At 37.4% G+C, this 17,500-nt stretch overlaps 1 protein-coding gene across 3 annotated transcripts in view; it reads right to left on the reverse strand.

The window, feature by feature from the left end:
* Positions 1-17,500, reverse strand: part of Avl9 (AVL9 cell migration associated) — a 47,854-nt gene that overhangs the window by 21,928 nt on the left and 8,426 nt on the right. For all 3 annotated transcript variants that reach the window (XR_015047625.1, XM_085840593.1, XM_021165240.3), the window contains exons 3-10: positions 16,173-16,258; positions 15,010-15,081; positions 12,100-12,189; positions 11,714-11,780; positions 10,635-10,675; positions 9,719-9,757; positions 4,938-5,007; positions 3,354-3,892 (exon numbers count right to left, since the gene is read on the reverse strand). Coding sequence is in view for 2 of the 3 variants with exons in the window: in XM_085840593.1 (XP_085696719.1) it covers positions 3,354-3,892; positions 4,938-5,007; positions 9,719-9,757; positions 10,635-10,675; positions 11,714-11,780; positions 12,100-12,189; positions 15,010-15,081; positions 16,173-16,258 (1,004 nt within the window). In the remaining variant the exon portion in view is untranslated. The remainder of the gene's footprint in view (positions 1-3,353; positions 3,893-4,937; positions 5,008-9,718; positions 9,758-10,634; positions 10,676-11,713; positions 11,781-12,099; positions 12,190-15,009; positions 15,082-16,172; positions 16,259-17,500) is intronic.

Here is a 17,500-nt window from a genome sequence, read left to right on the forward strand (position 1 = left end):
AGGTGCTTTGGACTTTTTTACTACTGAACCATGTGGAAATACTACATATTGATACAACTGTTCAAAATAGCTTTAATATGGTGTCTCTACTTTTCTTTTCTTTTTTAAAGACTTATTTATTATATGTAAGTACACTGTAGATGTCTTCAGACACTCCAGAAGAGGGCACCAGGTCTCGTTGCGGATGGTTGTGAGCCACCATGTGGTTGCTGGGATTTGAACTCTGGACCTTTGGAGGAGCAGTCGGGTGCTCTTACCCACTGAGCCATCTCACCAGCCCGTCTCTACTTTTCTTTTCATGATGTTCAACTTAACTAAAAATCCTTGGAAGGTGCCAGAATATGATTATAGAAGAATAGATGTCTTTTTCCAAAAAAGCAGATTTCATATCCAAACCTACTCCTGGCTTCCCACTTAACTAAGACAACTCAACATCCATACTTGAAATGGCACCATATACTGATAAAGAACAAGACAAAAAACAGAGAACAATTATCATGTATGGTAAACATACACTGCCACAGAAATTACACAAATAAAAATTATAAGCAAACATTATTGAAATATTTGCATATCAATATTCTCTGAAGTATTCATAATAGCCAAAAGTTGGAGGCAATGATCAGTTGATGAGTGAATAAAAAAGGAGGGTAGAATATAATGGGATATTATTCATATCCCCTTCAAATATCCAAATACTAAAATAAATTCTATATATTCAGTTACAAGTTGAGAAGCTATATGATTTTTTATTTTCGGAGATATGATTCTCATCTTGGGCTGGCTTCAAACTCAGGATCCTCATGTCTCAGCTACCAAAGTGCTGGATCATAGTTATCATGTGTCATCACCACAAAATTAAATTTCACTAGTTAAAATACCTTGTTTTAAACTGGCATGTAGAAATTAAAACAAAGTTAACTTTTAATCAGTTTTTATGGTACATCAACTGATTTTACTAAATGACTTGTGATTGGAGAGGAAAGCTGACACAGGAAATTGAACAGAAAAGGATCCCCCGTCCTTTCTAGTCATCCCAACACTTAACTATGCCAGTGTGTGCCCAACTCCAGTACTCGATCAGAAGGAAGGCCCTCAATACTGGACTTGCACACCCCAAATGCTATTCCATCTCTCTTTTTCAGTTTATCTCACGCCATCCCCCTTTCAGCGTTCCTCTGCTTACTCATTTGCATGGCAGCAGAGCATGAGTACACAGGAATGATTTGTTTCAATTTTTTTTTTTTCTATTTCTCTTGTTCTGCTGGATAGATGCTTCTAGACTCATCATTTCCTTAGCCCTTTTGTTACTTCTTTAAAAAAAAAAAAAAAAAAAAAAGATTTATGTGAGTACACTGTTGCTGTCTTCAGACACACCAGAAGAGGGCACCAGGTCCCATTACAGATGGTTGTGAGCCACATGTGGTTGCTGAAAATTGAAATCAGGACCTCTGGAAAAGCAATCAGTGCTCTTAACCACTGAGCTGTCTCTCCAGCCCCTTCTGTGTATTTCTTAAATAAGCTCTCAGAAAAAGGTCATACAAATTATTTAACAATCTGGTGTAACCTCTAGGGCTTACATAGTAAACCCGGTCTCTAAGGATGACATGACATCATTCTCATCCAAGTTCAAATACTAAGAGCTGGGGAACTGGCTATGAGATTAAAAGTACAGGGCGAAGCTGGGAGGTGGTGGCACATGCTTTTAATTCCAGCATTTGGGAGGCAGAGGCAGGAGAACCTCTGAATTAGAGGCCAGCTTGGTCTACAAATAGAGTTCCAGGACACACACAAAACCTCCTCAAAACAAAACAAAAGCAAAACCAGAAACAGACCACAGGCTATTAGCTGCACCCACATGGTAGCTCACAACCTTCCGTCACCTGAGCTCCAGAGGATTTGACACGCACTTCTGACCTGATCAGGCACTGTAATGCATACATATACATACAGGCCAAACTTTATACATATAAGATAAAAATAATGAAGTAAAAGAATCCCAAGAGAAAATAGCTTAAAGACAATTTGGTTTTTAGAACATCTAATCTTCCAAAGTTACTGACCCAAAGGATCAGTATTTGTAGTTAGAAATGTGATTAAGCAACACACTGGGTTTTACTCAACACACAATGAAAGATGAAACCAAGGAGAAAAAAGACTTCTTTATCACAGTAGCAGTGGTAAGCCTATCACATATTTAGTACTGGCATAAAGCACATAAATCTAGCAACTAACATGGTTTATTGAAAAGATTCACATTACTCTGAGGAACCTGATCCTCAAAACCAAAATTCTTTTTCAGTCCATTTGCCTCCTGATAAGAAGTGCTCTTAGACATGCAGAAATAATGGCAGTTAAAGAAATTTTGTGGGGCTGGAGAGATGGCTTAGAGGTTAAGAGCACCGACTGCTCTTCCAAAGGTCCTGAGTTCAAATCCCAGCAACCACATGGTGGCTCACAACCACCTGTAATGAGATCTGACGCCCTCTTCTGGCACATCTGAAGACAGCTACAGTGTACTTACATATAATAAATAAATAAATCTTTAAAAAAAAAAAAGAAATTTTATAATTTGGGGTTGGAAGGATGACTCAACTGCTTATAGAACCTGATGCTTTGCAGGGGACCTGGGTCTCATTGCACACTAATGGTAGGTTCCACTTTACAGAGATCTAGTACTCCTTGGACACTAAGTTCACGTGGCATATGTATATATATTTTCTTAGTTAGGGCTTCTATTGCTGTGATAATATACCATGACCAAAAGCAAATTGGAACAGAAGGGGTCTATTTCACTTTACAACTCTCAGGTCACATTCATCACTGAGTGAAACTAGAAATCATGGAGGAAGGTTAGTTACTACTGGCTTATTTCCCATGGCTTGCTCAGCTTGCTCTTAAAACAACCCAAAACCATCCACCCAGAGATGGCAGCAACCATAGGGGGCTGGCTCTCTCACATCAGTGTTTGATCAGGAAAATGCCCTATAGACTTGCCCTTGGCCAATCTTATGGAGGTATTTTCTCAGTTAAGATTTCTTCTTCCCAGGTATGTCAAGGTTCATTTAACCCCTTGTGAACCTCACACAAACACATCACTTATTAATCATAACCTTTCCTTTCTTGTTCATCCCCCAAGATCTCATGTTAATAATTACAATATAAACACAGTAATTTTAAAAGTTCTTTGTCTTTATAATCTTTCAGGTTTTCTTTAAAAGTCCAACATCTTTATCTAACAGCATTATTCATTAGGTATTTCCCAGTTTTCAAGGAGAATTTTAAGACCCAAAAATGTGTTCAAACACATAAAGTTACAATCAATGTCCTCAATAAAGGACAGTCCATTTTACCTTTGTAAAGATGGCCAGAGGCATGCCATATTGGTCTTCTTCCAAACCAGAAATGAGCCCTGGTATCAGCACCACCTGCCTGTTATTAGCTTGAGGCTGTACAGTAATTGGAGGACTGTCCGAGGGCACAGAGTCCTTTTGGAATAAGTGTGTCTGGTCTGACCCCATCTGTTCCCTTTCTTTCAAGCTGGCATCCTCTAAGACACTAGGATCCAACGTTTCCCAGTCACTTTCTGAAGACTCTGGAGATGGACGGGGTGGAAGTTCCAAATATCGGCCAGAATCACTGGGTCCCTGTCCTTTGTTGTTGTTACTTTCTACTTGGAAGTAAGGCTTCTCCGTCTTGGGCACAGCATCTTCTCCATGGTTTACTGCCATGACTCTTGTGACAGTTTCCAAGCTGGTATTTAAGACGTCAGAAGTAGACTCAGAAGTAAAACCATCTGCAGAGGGATTACTTTCCTGAGGTCCAGCATCTTCAGACATACTCTTTCGGGGTCTATACTGAGAACAGTCACTGAGGCCATGCTCAATCATGCCTAAAATATAAAATATTGAAGAACAGCTTGGCTTATAATAATATGGAAGAAAATAAGGTGTAGTTCCTGTTTTATATAGTGGAAATTTCCTATAAAATTTTTTCAAAAGCTGTATTTGCATCTTTTTAAATGAAATTTTTCGTAAAAAAGAAAAAGCTGGGAAAGTTAAGTGTGATAGCATACAAAATAATCCAAGCACTTAAGAGGCAAAGGCAGGTAGTTCTCTGAGTTTGAAGCTAGCCTGGTCTACAAAGTAAGTTATGACAGCTAGGGCTGTGCAGAGGACCCTGTTATAGCTGTCTCTTTTGAGGCTATGCCAGTGCCTGGCAAATATAGAAGTGGATGCTCACAGTCAGGTATTGGATGGAACACAGGGCCCCCAATGGAGGAGCTAGAGAAAGTACTCAAGGAGCTGAAGGGGTCTGCAGCCCTATAGGTGGAACAACAATATGAACTAAAACCAGTACCCCCAGAGCTCGTGTTTCTAGCTGTATATGTAGGACAAGATGGTCTAGTCGGCCATCATTGGGAAGAGAGGCCCCTTGGTCGTACAAACTTTATATGCCCCAGTACAGGGGAACACCAGGGCTAAGAAGTGGGAGTGGGTGGGTATGGGAGCAGGGAGGGGGGAGGGAATAGGGGACTTTCGGGATAGCATTTGAAATGTAAATGAAGAAAATATCTAATAAAAAATTGAAACAAACAAACAAAATGGGAGCTGGCAAGATGGGTAAGGGTGCTTGTTGCCAAGCCAAACCTGACAACCTAGGTTGAATACCACAACACACAATGGAGGGTACACTCTCACAGGTTGTCCTCTGACCACCAGCATGCCACGGCTTACACCATCCCCCTCCCCAATGTTAAAATTAAAATAAGGAAAGAAAACCAGGCTAAAGGAAAAAAAAAAAAAAAAAACTATTGCCAAAAGGAAAATTAAAATGGAAATATTAACCCTGATGAGTTTACTTTTTGTATACTTTTATTATTAAAAGGTCAAAATTTCAATAACAATAAGCAAAAGTAGCAATGGTTATCCTCTTACCTGGAAAAAGGGATAACACAGTCATTAGTGCACCCACCAATCTATTCACTGGAGAAATGTAAAACAGAACCTGAAATGGATGAAAATGAAATTAAACTAGAAAATTCACAAGGCTGTAATAATAAGGGGAGGATTCTTTGCATAAGAATAAGACTTTAAAAAGCCCATGAACAGATGTACAGCTTAGTCTTCATGTGGAATCCCTAACAACTGGAGCAGGGCTGTCTCTGACTCTGCTGCCTGCCTTTGGATCCTTTTCCCGTAACTAGACTGCCTCCTATAGTCTCAGTTGAAGATGCACCTAGTCCTGCTGCAATCTGATATGCCATGGAGGTTGATATCTATGGGAAAGACTAGGAGTAAGAGAAGGAGAAGAAGCTGCTATCAGGATGTAAGGCAAAGTAAATAAATAAATAAATAGATAGATAGATAGTTGTCCTCTGACTTTATATATATATGCTTTGGTGACTGTGGGAATGCAAAAGCACGCACACACACACACACACACACACACACACACACACACACATTGAGTTAACCAGACTTTGGGTTTGGTTAATTTCATGATTTTTTTTTTTTAAATTCAAAGTTCTTTATAATAAAGTTTTAATAAATAAAAATATGTAACTTAAAAAAATACTGCAAACAGACACTAAATGACCATGGAAGATTGTTGGGCAACAGAATAGTCACAACATTTAGATTAATTGTCCCACAAATCATTGGTTAAGGTAGATTGTCGACTTAACCAAATGATCAAAATTCTTATTACCAAGAACCATACAGTGGTGTCACATTCTGAGGTCATATCATCATTGATCTATTGTATCTTGCTAAATATGTTTAAAATGAAAGTAACCACAGGAAAACAATCATATATTTAATTCTGTAATACTTGACTAGATTCTCTTTAAAAGTGCCAATCGCACCCACTTCCACACCACAGATACTAAAATTGGAACTAAATAGAGAAATGACTCCTTGCAAAGATGATGTGCAAATTCATGAAGCATTCCATAATTTAAAAAGTGCCAGTCATGAGGACTGAAGGGCAGGTTCCAATGCCCCCACATAACAAGCTTGTAAATAGCAGCTCTGAGGTGGGCAGAGCCTAGCTGATTGCTGAGGCCTGCTGGTTTCCTGTATAGCTGAAGAAATAATAGTCCCAGGTTAAAAGAGATCCTGACTCAAAATGAATAGGGTGATTGATAGAGGAGGATACCCATTACCTTCTGCTAGCCTCTGCATGCAGGCACAGGTGCACATACCTGTGTATAAGTGTACATACACCCATACAGATAAAGATCAATTAAAAAGTCCCAATGTCATGAAATTCAAGAAGAAATGGGAAAAAGCTGCAGGACTAGGAAGATAGTCAAGTGGTTAAGAAAGTATACTACTTTAGCAGAAGACCTGAGTTAGGTTCCCAGCACCCACATCAGGTGGTCCAAAAATGCTTATAATTCCAGTTCCAGAGGATCCAAAGATCTGGATTTTGGGCATAGCTGCACTCATATACAGAGATACACACAAAAACATACAGTTAAACATAAGATAGATCTTTAAAAAATGAATAAACAAAAGAGTATGAAGTGATGATAGTACAATTTGGCCTGGAGTTAGATGTACTATCGTTGTGCTATAGAGTAATTTGACATTAGCAGGAACTAGAAATGTAATATAGGATTCTTGACTGGTTCCTCGATAAAAAAGAACTGCCTATACATTTTATCTATAAAGTTAATTAGAGACACCCTCATTTATTATCTTTCTATAAAGACATTGAAATCCCAGCCCCTTAACATTCTTTAAGTCTGTAATTTTTATACAAGATAAATTACTAAGAGATTGATGGGGGCTGGAGAGATGGTTCAGCGGTTAAGAACACTGGTCCTGAGTTCAATTCTCAGCAACCACATGGTGGCTCACAACTATCTGTAATGAGATCCGATGCCTTCTTCTGGCATGTTTGAAACAGCAACAGTGTACTCACACATATATAAAATAAATAAAATCTTTAAAAAAAGAAAGAGAGAGATTGATGGGATAGGCCAGATATCAGAGAAATAAATGCAGGCTAAAGTACACCAGAAATAAAATTTAGAGTGTGAAAGTCAGGTAGTTACTGTGCAGCCCAGGCTGTTCTGGAGCCTGCCACAATTCTCCTGCTTTAGCCTTCTAAGGGCTGAGATTACAAGCCTGTGATACTATGTCTGGGTTTCTTTTTGTTCTTTTCTTTTTAAAATAGACCACCAGAATTATTAAAAATTAAATCTTAGTTTCTGTGGTTTTGTCTGCATGAACAATATGTGCTGCTGGGTGCTTGCAGCAAGGCAGAAGAGAACACCAGACACCCTGGTACTGGAATTATAGATGGTGATGAGCTACCATGTGGGTACTGGGAATCAAACCCCATGACTGAAAAAATAGCTAGTGCTCTTAAATGCTGAGTCAGTTCCTATGAGCTAGCCCCTATGCCTGGGTTTTTAATCTCTATTTTCTGTTCATGTTTATGTGTTCATGTACACATCTAAAGGTATGTGGAAGCTAGAGTGAGACATCAGGTATCTTTTCCAATTGCTTCTCCACCTTATTACATTTTAGGACAAAGTCTCTAATTTAAATCTGGAGCTCATGGACTGGCCAGATGGGCTAGCCAGCAAGTGACAGATTTCAACCTCTATTTCTCCAGTGCAGAGATTTCAGCAACATGCTCCTATGCCAGCTTGTCTTCTCACATGGGCACTGGGGATCTGAACTCAGGTGCTTATACTGCATCACAAGCACTTTACTGACTGAGCCACTTCCCCAACCCCTAGTGTCCTAATTAGAGTAAAACTCCATTCTCCTAAGTCCCCACAATGATACTTAACACTTGCATTGACAAAAAAATTCTCTACTTCACATGGTGTATTATAATTACATTATTTCTAGGCAAATAAAATTAACATAAGGAACTAAAAAAAAAAGAAATCAGCTATCAAGGACATTATTATAGCTACAAGTGGCAATGTATGCTTGTAATCCCAGGATTCAGATGTTAGAGGCAACGGGATTATAAGTTTTCAAACAGCCTGGATCACATTAAAGATCCTGTCCCAGCCCCACTCCCCAACCCCCCCCCCAAAAAATGGAAAAAAGAAAGAAAAGGAGGTTAAAACATCTAGGGAAACTTGAAAACAGACTGCATTTTTATTCTATAGCCTTGTTTCAGTGAATCTATATTTGTTTATAAAATAGGATCATAGTTAATAGAACACAGGGCTGGAGAAATGGCTCAGTGATAAACACTTACTGATTCTGCAGATGATCAGGTTCAGTTCCCAGCACCCACACAGCAGTTCACAACCTTATATAACTCCAGTTCCAGGGGATCTGATACCTTTTTCTGTCCTCTGGGGGCACTAAGTACACATGTAGTACATATATACAAATACAGGCAAGACACTCATACTCATTAGGTAAAAATAAATGAACCTAATGTGCCATGAGACATCTTGATAATAAAAAGTATTTGGGAATTTTTATTGTTTGGAGTTAAATGGGACACACAAAATAATTTGCTACTGATTTTTAACTCATTTTAAATGACTCTTTCGGGTAGTTTGCATTCAACCCAGATTAATTGTGAAAAAAAAAATTCTCTATTGAGAGAATTACTGGGGCAAAGGAACAATTCGCTTAAGCCATAATGAGCATAGTGCATGGCTGATCCCTCAACATTCCCTTTACCTTACGTGCGTGCACTTAATACAGTTAATATGGGATATAAAACCAGTTGTATTTCGGGGCTAGCTTCTGATTAGTCTAAAGCATAATTTCAACTTTTTCTACAAAGGGTCAGATACATTTGCTGTGTGAGCCATATAGTCTCTCATTAACTACTCGACTGCTCCTAAAGGGTGAAAACAGCTACAAACAGTAAGTAAACAGTAGGTATGCCTCTTTTCCAGTAAAACTCTTATCATGGGTCAACAGTTAAGAACAGCTATTGCTCTTGCAAAAGACCTGAGTTCAATTCCTAGCACTCACATTAGGTACCCTATAACCACAATTAGAGTATCTGATGTCCTGTTTTCAGCTTCTACAGGAACCTGTAAGCAGATGCACACACCTATACACATACACATAAATACAAATAAAATAAGTCTTAAAAACAACAAACTTCTATAAAAGAAAGTGGTAAGCTGGAATAGGCTATTAGACCTGAGGTCCACAATGATCATGGCAAGCCCATCTCTTTGTAGTACACAGTGGTCTGGAACCCAAGTTTAAGCCAATTAGAACAGGCAGACTTTTGATAACAAATTGATGGAACAAATTCATATTCAATAGCTTGGAAAGTAGTATTATGGGAAGTGGTATTATGTCTGAGGAAGCAAATAGCCAAATTACTGTTGGCAGTTTATTGTATACAAGGGAGATCAGCTCTGGGTAAAACTAGCTGAACTGTAGGACAAGGAGAAAACCCAACATTGTGATACCCTGGAAGCACCAAGTCAACCACCAACCCTGAAGTCTCAGTGAACAAACACATTTCCTTTTCTATAAGTTAGTTTAAACTTATGGTGACAGTACAATTCAATATACTATCAAACTGTCTCCAAAAAGAACACACAAATTTGTATGTGTATGACAGTAAAAAAAGAATTTTGTGTTTCATTTAATAGACAAAATATGTCTTAATAGTTAATCCTTTATTCCCACATTATAATAGTATGTAAAAATGACAATAAAAAAATAAAAAAACCTGTTCTTCCTTTTATCCTTCTGTATCTCACCTTCTTTTCAAGAAGAATTAGCTTAAACAGGATCAAGACCTGCAGAAAAAGAAAGAAATACTATCTTAAAACAAGAACTCAGATCTATTAATAATTTGCTATTTCATTTTTTCAAATATAATCATATAAACAATATTAAATAATTATACGACTTAAGAAACGAGAAACTCTGAACTTGAACTGAGAAATTAAGCATTAGCTATATTCTCTAAAATTGTTAATCACTTAACCTTTGATTGAAATAATCTTTGTTTTGGAAGGAATAGTGTCATCTCCGTTTGAAAATTTTCAAGTTTCTGAAGAGGCAGAGATTTGAGGCTGGGGAATGGCTTAGTTGGTAATGTGTGAGAGCCTGGTGTTCAGATTCCCAGAAACGTAAATTAGGCATGGTGGTGCATACTTGTAATCTCAGCACTGGGAGGTAGAGACAGGAGAGCCACGAATTCAGGGCTATCTTTAGCTACACAGTGAGTTCAAGGCTAGTTTCCGATACATGCATTTACATAGATAGTCAATAAAAGTTTGGTAAATAAGTGACTATGTGTGTGTGTCCTTGGTAACTTATGCTTTAACAATAAAGACCATAATATCTGACACCAAAATGACAACAACAAAAAGAATTAATTCATGTAGAAAAATATTCCACTTTCAGGGAAACACCATACTAAGAACTGCAAAGACTGCAGAATAGAAATCAAAAGCCAACTCTATTGAGCAAGAGGTACTCCCAGACTTTTACCACACAAATACTCTGTCGCCTCCAGCCTTGTATAGTTAAGAAGCTGTCTTAGAAGAGCAAAACCACAATTATGCCGCCAGCTGATTGTGATGCTGCCCACTGAGTTCGCAGGAAAAGGAACACAAGCACAGCCTCTCCCATTTCAGTACATCGCAAGTTGAAGGATATCTATCACACCTTGTGTCGAAAATGAAGGACAAGATCTCGAGGAGACAAACCTACAATGCAAACAGGAGAGCTAAATGTGAAAGAGAATATCTAAAACAGCAAATGAAAATATGTAAATATTCAAGCATTTATGTAGTATTTGGTGAAATACATATATACTAAGAAAGCGTATTGTCTAACAAAATCTTCCCCAAGAATAAAGATGTTTAAAATATTACCTGTCAGACACATTAGCCATGTGGTCACTGAGCACTTAAAATGTGGCTTTTAAATTTTATGTCTATACTATTAGTGGATACAGTTTTAGGCACTGGGTGTAACACTTCTAGTCTACACACATAAACCACATAAATTTAAAAATCATAAAGCTTACACCATAATGGCAGCCCCAGTCTTTTAAATGTGAACGCTGGTCACTGCATTACATATCTACTATTTCTGAATCAGAATGTTTTCCATTCACATATCTCTAACACCCATAGTAAAAGAGAAAACAATGTATAAACACAGTCTCACAGCAGGACGATCTAGCCGACTTTCTAAAACTGCACTAGTAAACCACAACTTGGCTACTTCACCCTGAAATGGAAACTGAGGAAACACAAATTACCATATCATTACAACTCTTTATCACAAAATAGAATGTAATGACTACGTCAGCTGACAATGGATTTTTTTTGTGTGCTGTCAATAGTGTACATTAACAGCCCCCCACCCCACCCCCAAGTTGTAGAATCTCAGTCAAGAGCTAAGCAGCACCTGTGCCCATTCTACTGGAATTGAGCTGATTAGCATTAATGGAAAGAAGTCCAGTACTATTCTAAAAAGCTGAAACTTGCCTCTGCAATACATGTGAATATCACCACCAGTATAAAATAATGATCCATCTCAGGATGAATGCTGGGTATTTAAGGAAGAAGCAAACTTAAGAACTTAGATCCCATACAAAGGTTGTGTGAAATTTATTAGCTGATTAATATTCAATGGAGTACACATATGCTTAACAGTTCTGATCATCAACAGTTACATGCAACTCAGTTTGACAACAGAAAACTTTGAAGATAAAGCTTGACCTGCCAGTTACTTACCAAGATACACCTGTGATCCTTCTAAGGAGGCCCCTCCCAAGGAACTGTTCATATGTTCATAGAGCTCCTGTGGGATGCAGACCAAGTTTAGAACTTTACACTGTCACTTTAGCCACTAAACTCCTAGAACTACGATGACCAGAAAAGAACTGTGTAGGCAGTCTTAGTCTAGATGGTTGTGAGCCATCCAATGTGGATGCTAGGAACCAAACTTGGGTCCTCTGCAAGAGCTCTTAAGCACTGAACCATCTCAGGCCCGAGCAAATGGACTTTCATGCAATGTTTCTCTTAAACTATCAGGACTATCCTTCATAGTACTGCCACAAAAGCCATTTGACTCATTAAGCTACCATTCACCAAAATACATCAGTATGGAAATTAGTTACCTTTAGAATGGAAATTTGGGAAAAATCTTTTTCTTCAAAGTATGCATGTGTAATGAGTTGGAGTTTTGCTTGAAGTAAGCCATAAAGAGGCTAAAGAAAAAGAGAAACCATCATTAGGTTGAACATAGTAAACAAGAGCAGTAAACAAATTCCTACAGCTTTTAATTTGAAGATATTAGGGATAAAGTTATTAACTACCAACTGTAGGGCCCATATTCAGAACCAGAAGCTGTGAAATCACCTAGTCCCACTCTTTGGCAGCAGGTGAAAGCTATCTTGGCAAGGCTGCTCCATCTTTCAGCCTGTTTAATTAAATGTCCTTAACTTCTTCATACCTCCTCACCAGGCTGACCCTGTATACCAAAAGGTGCAGCTTCTATGGCTGTGTTTAGGATTACGTAAAGCACTTAAGAGAGTCTTTGACACATAATGACACAAGAATGTCAATGGCTACTGCATTTCACTCTATTGTGGTAACATTTAATCATGCTTAAGCAGTCTGGTTCTTACACCAAGTTGAACACTCATGATTTGATTTAAGCTCACATCCTTTTCCATTATCTGTGTATGGTTGGTCCTCTTTTTGTATATTTGAACAAAGTTACTCCTCAATTCCTATTTTTCCTACCTAAGATAGATCATATACACCCTTTTATTTACATTTGCGACATTTTCTCATTTATTTCTCCCTTTTAGAATGCAAGTAATTAATACTGGACTAGTAATTAGTAATTAGTACCCATCCTGGTGAATAGATGACTGTTATCATTAAGTACAATATCATTATATTTTCATATCCACTACAATGCACTATGAACAAGTGAACCTTTCTAAGTAAGCTGTTTTCATTCCTTAGTTTTAGATATGACAAAATTATATTTTTATCCTATTTTCCATGTTTAGTAGTCTCATATGAGAATTAGATATTGTTACTCTAAAATATGAGTATTTGTAAAATGAGACTAACAAAGATATCTCAACATTGTTAGGAAAATAAAAATGACAATGTTATATAAAATGTCTGGTAAGAATTAATACCAGACACACAGAAAACTCAGTTTCTGTTATCAAAATTGCCCTTTGAAGGGTGACTACTCTGGTAGCCTCTCGGCATGTATCTACTTACATATGTGATATTATTCCTATGTTATGGATAACTGGCCTCATGTACAAATTAACTGGGGAGTATTTTTCAAGTCATTCTTCTAAAAATCTGTGTTATTGTTATAAATTATGATTAGAGTTATTATGATATGGGATGGCATGGTGATGCACACCTTTAATCCTGGTATTCATGAGACAGAGGCAAGTGGATAGATGTGAGTTCAAGGCCAGCTAGAGGTACAATAGTGAGACTCTGTTTGCCCATGCCAAAAAAGGTCTATATTGTTGTAAATTATTGTTTGAAGTTTCTCTCCATCCATTTCTCTATCCCTTTTCCCTCTTCCTTCTCCTCTTATTCTTTTTGGCTAGCAATAAAATCACAAATAAATCATATCTTTCAAACTTCGATTGACATTATACAAAGCTTTTTGTTTGTTTTGAGCCAGGGTCTCCCTATGTAACTCTGATTGCCGAAACTCACTACATAGACCAACCAGGTCTTAAACTCACAGAGATCTGCTTGCCTCTGCTTCAAGTACTGAGATTAAAAGTGTGTGCTATCACTTTGTATAGCTATACAAAGACTATTTAAACTGTCTGTAGATAAGGAAATTAGATAAGTACCCAAGAAATAATCAGACAAAACATACATATATCCTGTAATTGGACCAATAAAATATTTTCAGTTTTGATTTGGAGCAACTACAGAATGGCTAAGACAGTAATCATAAAATATAGGTAATTAATATGATATAGACTATTCCTTATAATCTTTTGGGGGGGTCAATAAATTTTACTATAGAATTAGGCATTTAATGCAAAGGTGTCAATATTCCCTTCATTATCAATAGACATCAAATATTGTAAATTATTCAACTGAGGGCTATGAAAACCAACAATATCACTGTATACAGTATTTCCTTCCTCTCCCCAACTCTCCCATTGTGGTGCTGGGGATCAAAACTAGGATTTGCATATGATAGACTAATGCCCTAGCCATGTATTTCTTGAAAAAATAAAAACAAGCTGAACGTGATCATACACACATGTAATTCTAGAAGTGGAGGCAGAGGATCAGGAGTTCAAGGTCTTAGCTATACAAAGAGTTCCAGGCCAACCTGAGCCATATAGGACCCTGTTTAAAGACAAAATAATGTTAAAATAGGGGCCATGGCATTGGCTCCGCTGATAGAGCCTTGATGAGTTTGATCCCTGGAACACAGATAAAGTCAGAGGGCGAGAAGTAACACCACAATGTTGTCCGATGACCTGCACATGTGCACTCCTTTCCCTTCTCTAGAGTACAAATTAAGAAATGGCATACATGCTTTAAATGTGCGATTGTTAATGTCAACTTGAAGACTATGCACCAAGAAGAAACACAGCTCTGAAATTCTGTTTTAGTATAGTTTTACCATGTCATTGGCTTTTCTCAAACATCCTAAAATTTAAAGTACATGTTGAGGCTAAATTTCTTCACTGCTATAGTCATGAACTTCTGTATTATCAATAAAATTGAAGCAGTTATGATTTCTTTTAAAGTTGTTAAAAGAACAGTTATTCAAAGTCTTAGGAACAAACAAAAATCGATAAATGAAATGTAACAGTTGTCTTATTTGGGTCAAATGTCAACTTGCTAATCTTAGACTCTTCAGCAGAATAGAAATGAGAGCATGTTGCTGGATGCAGAGGCTACAAGAGCATATTAGTAAGCGCTTAACTAATTTTAGCAATTCTCACACATCTCTTACTCAAAATAAGTTCTGCTTTGAATGTTAATAGGTAAGTTAGTTTTAGGTCTCTTACCAGCTTGCTTAAAACACAGACACTTTTCTGAACAGTCTCTCTGGTGATGTCGGCTTGCCTCACTTTTAATGCCTATTATAAGCAAACAGTTATGTATTAGAAATACTTTATAGCAGCATTTACAAAACAGTTTTCAATAAGAACATAACAAAAAGTGTGCATTTGGTTAAAATATGTCACAGTGAATCTCAGATAATACTAGTTGAGCGAGTGTAACCTGCCAGCCTTGTACTGAATGTCAGAAGCTAGGCCCTGGGTAGAACAGTGAAGGGACAATCCCTACTCTCCCAGAATTTACTGGCTGATGGAAACTGCTTTATGTACAAGTCACATACCAGGCCAGCCACTTAGTGAGAACCAACCAACAAAAACTAACTGGATTTAAAAACAAGACTTGCTATCTCTTAGAAAAACATACCTGTCAGACATCCAAAAACTGAGAGTCACAGAATGGAAATCAACCTACCAACAAATGGGAGTCTTAAAAAAAGAAAACCTAATGTTGCTAGAGTCATAGTTGCTAAAGCAGACTTCAAAACTAGTCAGGAGAGGTAAAGAAGGCCACCATAGTGTGGTTTTAGGGACTGACACTCAAATTTACTATGGATGGATTTCCTTTTTTCATTAGTAATGCTACCAAAATGCTGTAACATTTTGTTTTTGTACATTTCTATACATTTAACTACTATTGAATTTAATTTTTAATGTAATTTTATGCCTTCCATCTTTCACTAGTTCTCATTATGTAAATTTTAATATGCTAGTAAAAATAATGCATGACAAAAAAATCGTAACAAATACTGGTACCTATATGAAGAAAGAAAAACCCCTAATCACTGCTAATAAGGATACAAACTGTTACAGCCATTATAGAAACCAGTATGGAGATTCCTCAAAAGCCTACAAATTAGTAGCTGGAACAATGACTGAGCAGTTAGGGGTACACACTGCTCTGGCAGAGGATCCCAGTTCTGTTTCAAGAACCCATGTCAGGTGAGTCGTGACTATCTATCACTCCAACTCTATGGGACGGAACACCCTCTTCTTGCCTATGCACACATGTACTACATGAAAGCTAAAGACTGTGATTCCCCAAAGGACCAACACCCAAGAACGGGTTGGAGGAGCTTTTTCCTGCTGCTGTTCATCATCAACCATCATACCTTGGCTTCAATTTGTCGATAACAAGAGATACCATATACTGTGGCTCCATTTCCATTTCTGGGTGGCAAGTGAAAAAACACAGTATCTAAGAGATACACAGAAAAATGTAAGTAGTGATATTAGTTACTCATTGCTGAACAACCAAATTATAATGCAGTCAATAACACAAACATGACAACAACACATCCAGGAACCATGTGATACTTATTTTGACATCAGACTTTTTCCCAATCCTTATAGTACATGTCTGCCACAAAACCTAAGAGTATCAAAGATAACAGATCAAATTGACTATACAATTACAGAAAATATATACAGGGACTGTTCCAGACTAAAGGAAAATCAATCATAAAAACTGATGGCGACATGTGAATTCTTAAAATTTTCTGAGTGGACTCAAGAAATTATGGGAAAGACTGGGGAAATTTGAACACAGACTGGATATGAGATATTATAAAATTACTGCTAAATTGTTTAGCTATGATAATACAACTGGATGCTGAGGAATGATTACATTCTTAGAGGGTGCATGTACTTAAATATTTAGAAGTCAAGTGTCTGTCGTTATTCCAAATGACTTTAGAATAAAAAGTAACAAAAGTGACAATATGTACAAACAAAGAAAACTTGCAAAATAGTCCCTATAATCTTAATTTAATTTTTCCACTAGGTTGAAAGCATCCATAAGAAAAAATTAGGAAGAAACATTTCTGAGGTTACAAATTCTGTAATAAAACTTATTTAAACTGCATGGTAACATCTGATTTATTTTTTAAAGGAAGTATTAAATAATGCACGAGGAAAACAAGTACTCAAATGATGATTAATCTGGTTTAACCAAGGTAGAATAGTCCTTTATCAGGTGTGACGAAGCATTCCCATATGATGAGAGAAGACTCAGTGAAACTGTCAGCACATTCTTTTCTGAGGACACAAACATTCTCATGTAAGTAAGAAAGCACAGGGCAGTGGTGGTGCACGCCTTTAATCCCAGCACTTGGGAGGCAGAGGCAGGCGGATTTCTGAGTTCGAGGCCAGCCTGGTCTCCAGAGTGAGTTCCAGGACAGCCAGGGCTACACAGAAAAACCCTGTTTCAAAAAAACTAAAAAAAAAAGAAAGAAAGAAAGAAAGAAAGAAAGAAAGAAAGAAAGAAAGAAAGAAAGAAAGAAAGAGAAAGTAAGTACAGGGCTGCAGCAATGGCTACAGAGCAAAAGAAACAATCTCCACTGTATCCAGGTGGGCATTAGAGGATGATGGTTGAGTAACTCTGAAACCAGAGCTTTCCAGACCATGTACAGCTAATGCAGGCAACTCTTCATTTCTGCCA

The sequence above is a fragment of the Mus caroli genome, unplaced genomic scaffold (genome assembly GCF_978045245.1).
Source record: "Mus caroli unplaced genomic scaffold, Mus_caroli_1 scaffold_7, whole genome shotgun sequence".
Taxonomy (NCBI): domain Eukaryota; kingdom Metazoa; phylum Chordata; class Mammalia; order Rodentia; family Muridae; genus Mus; species Mus caroli.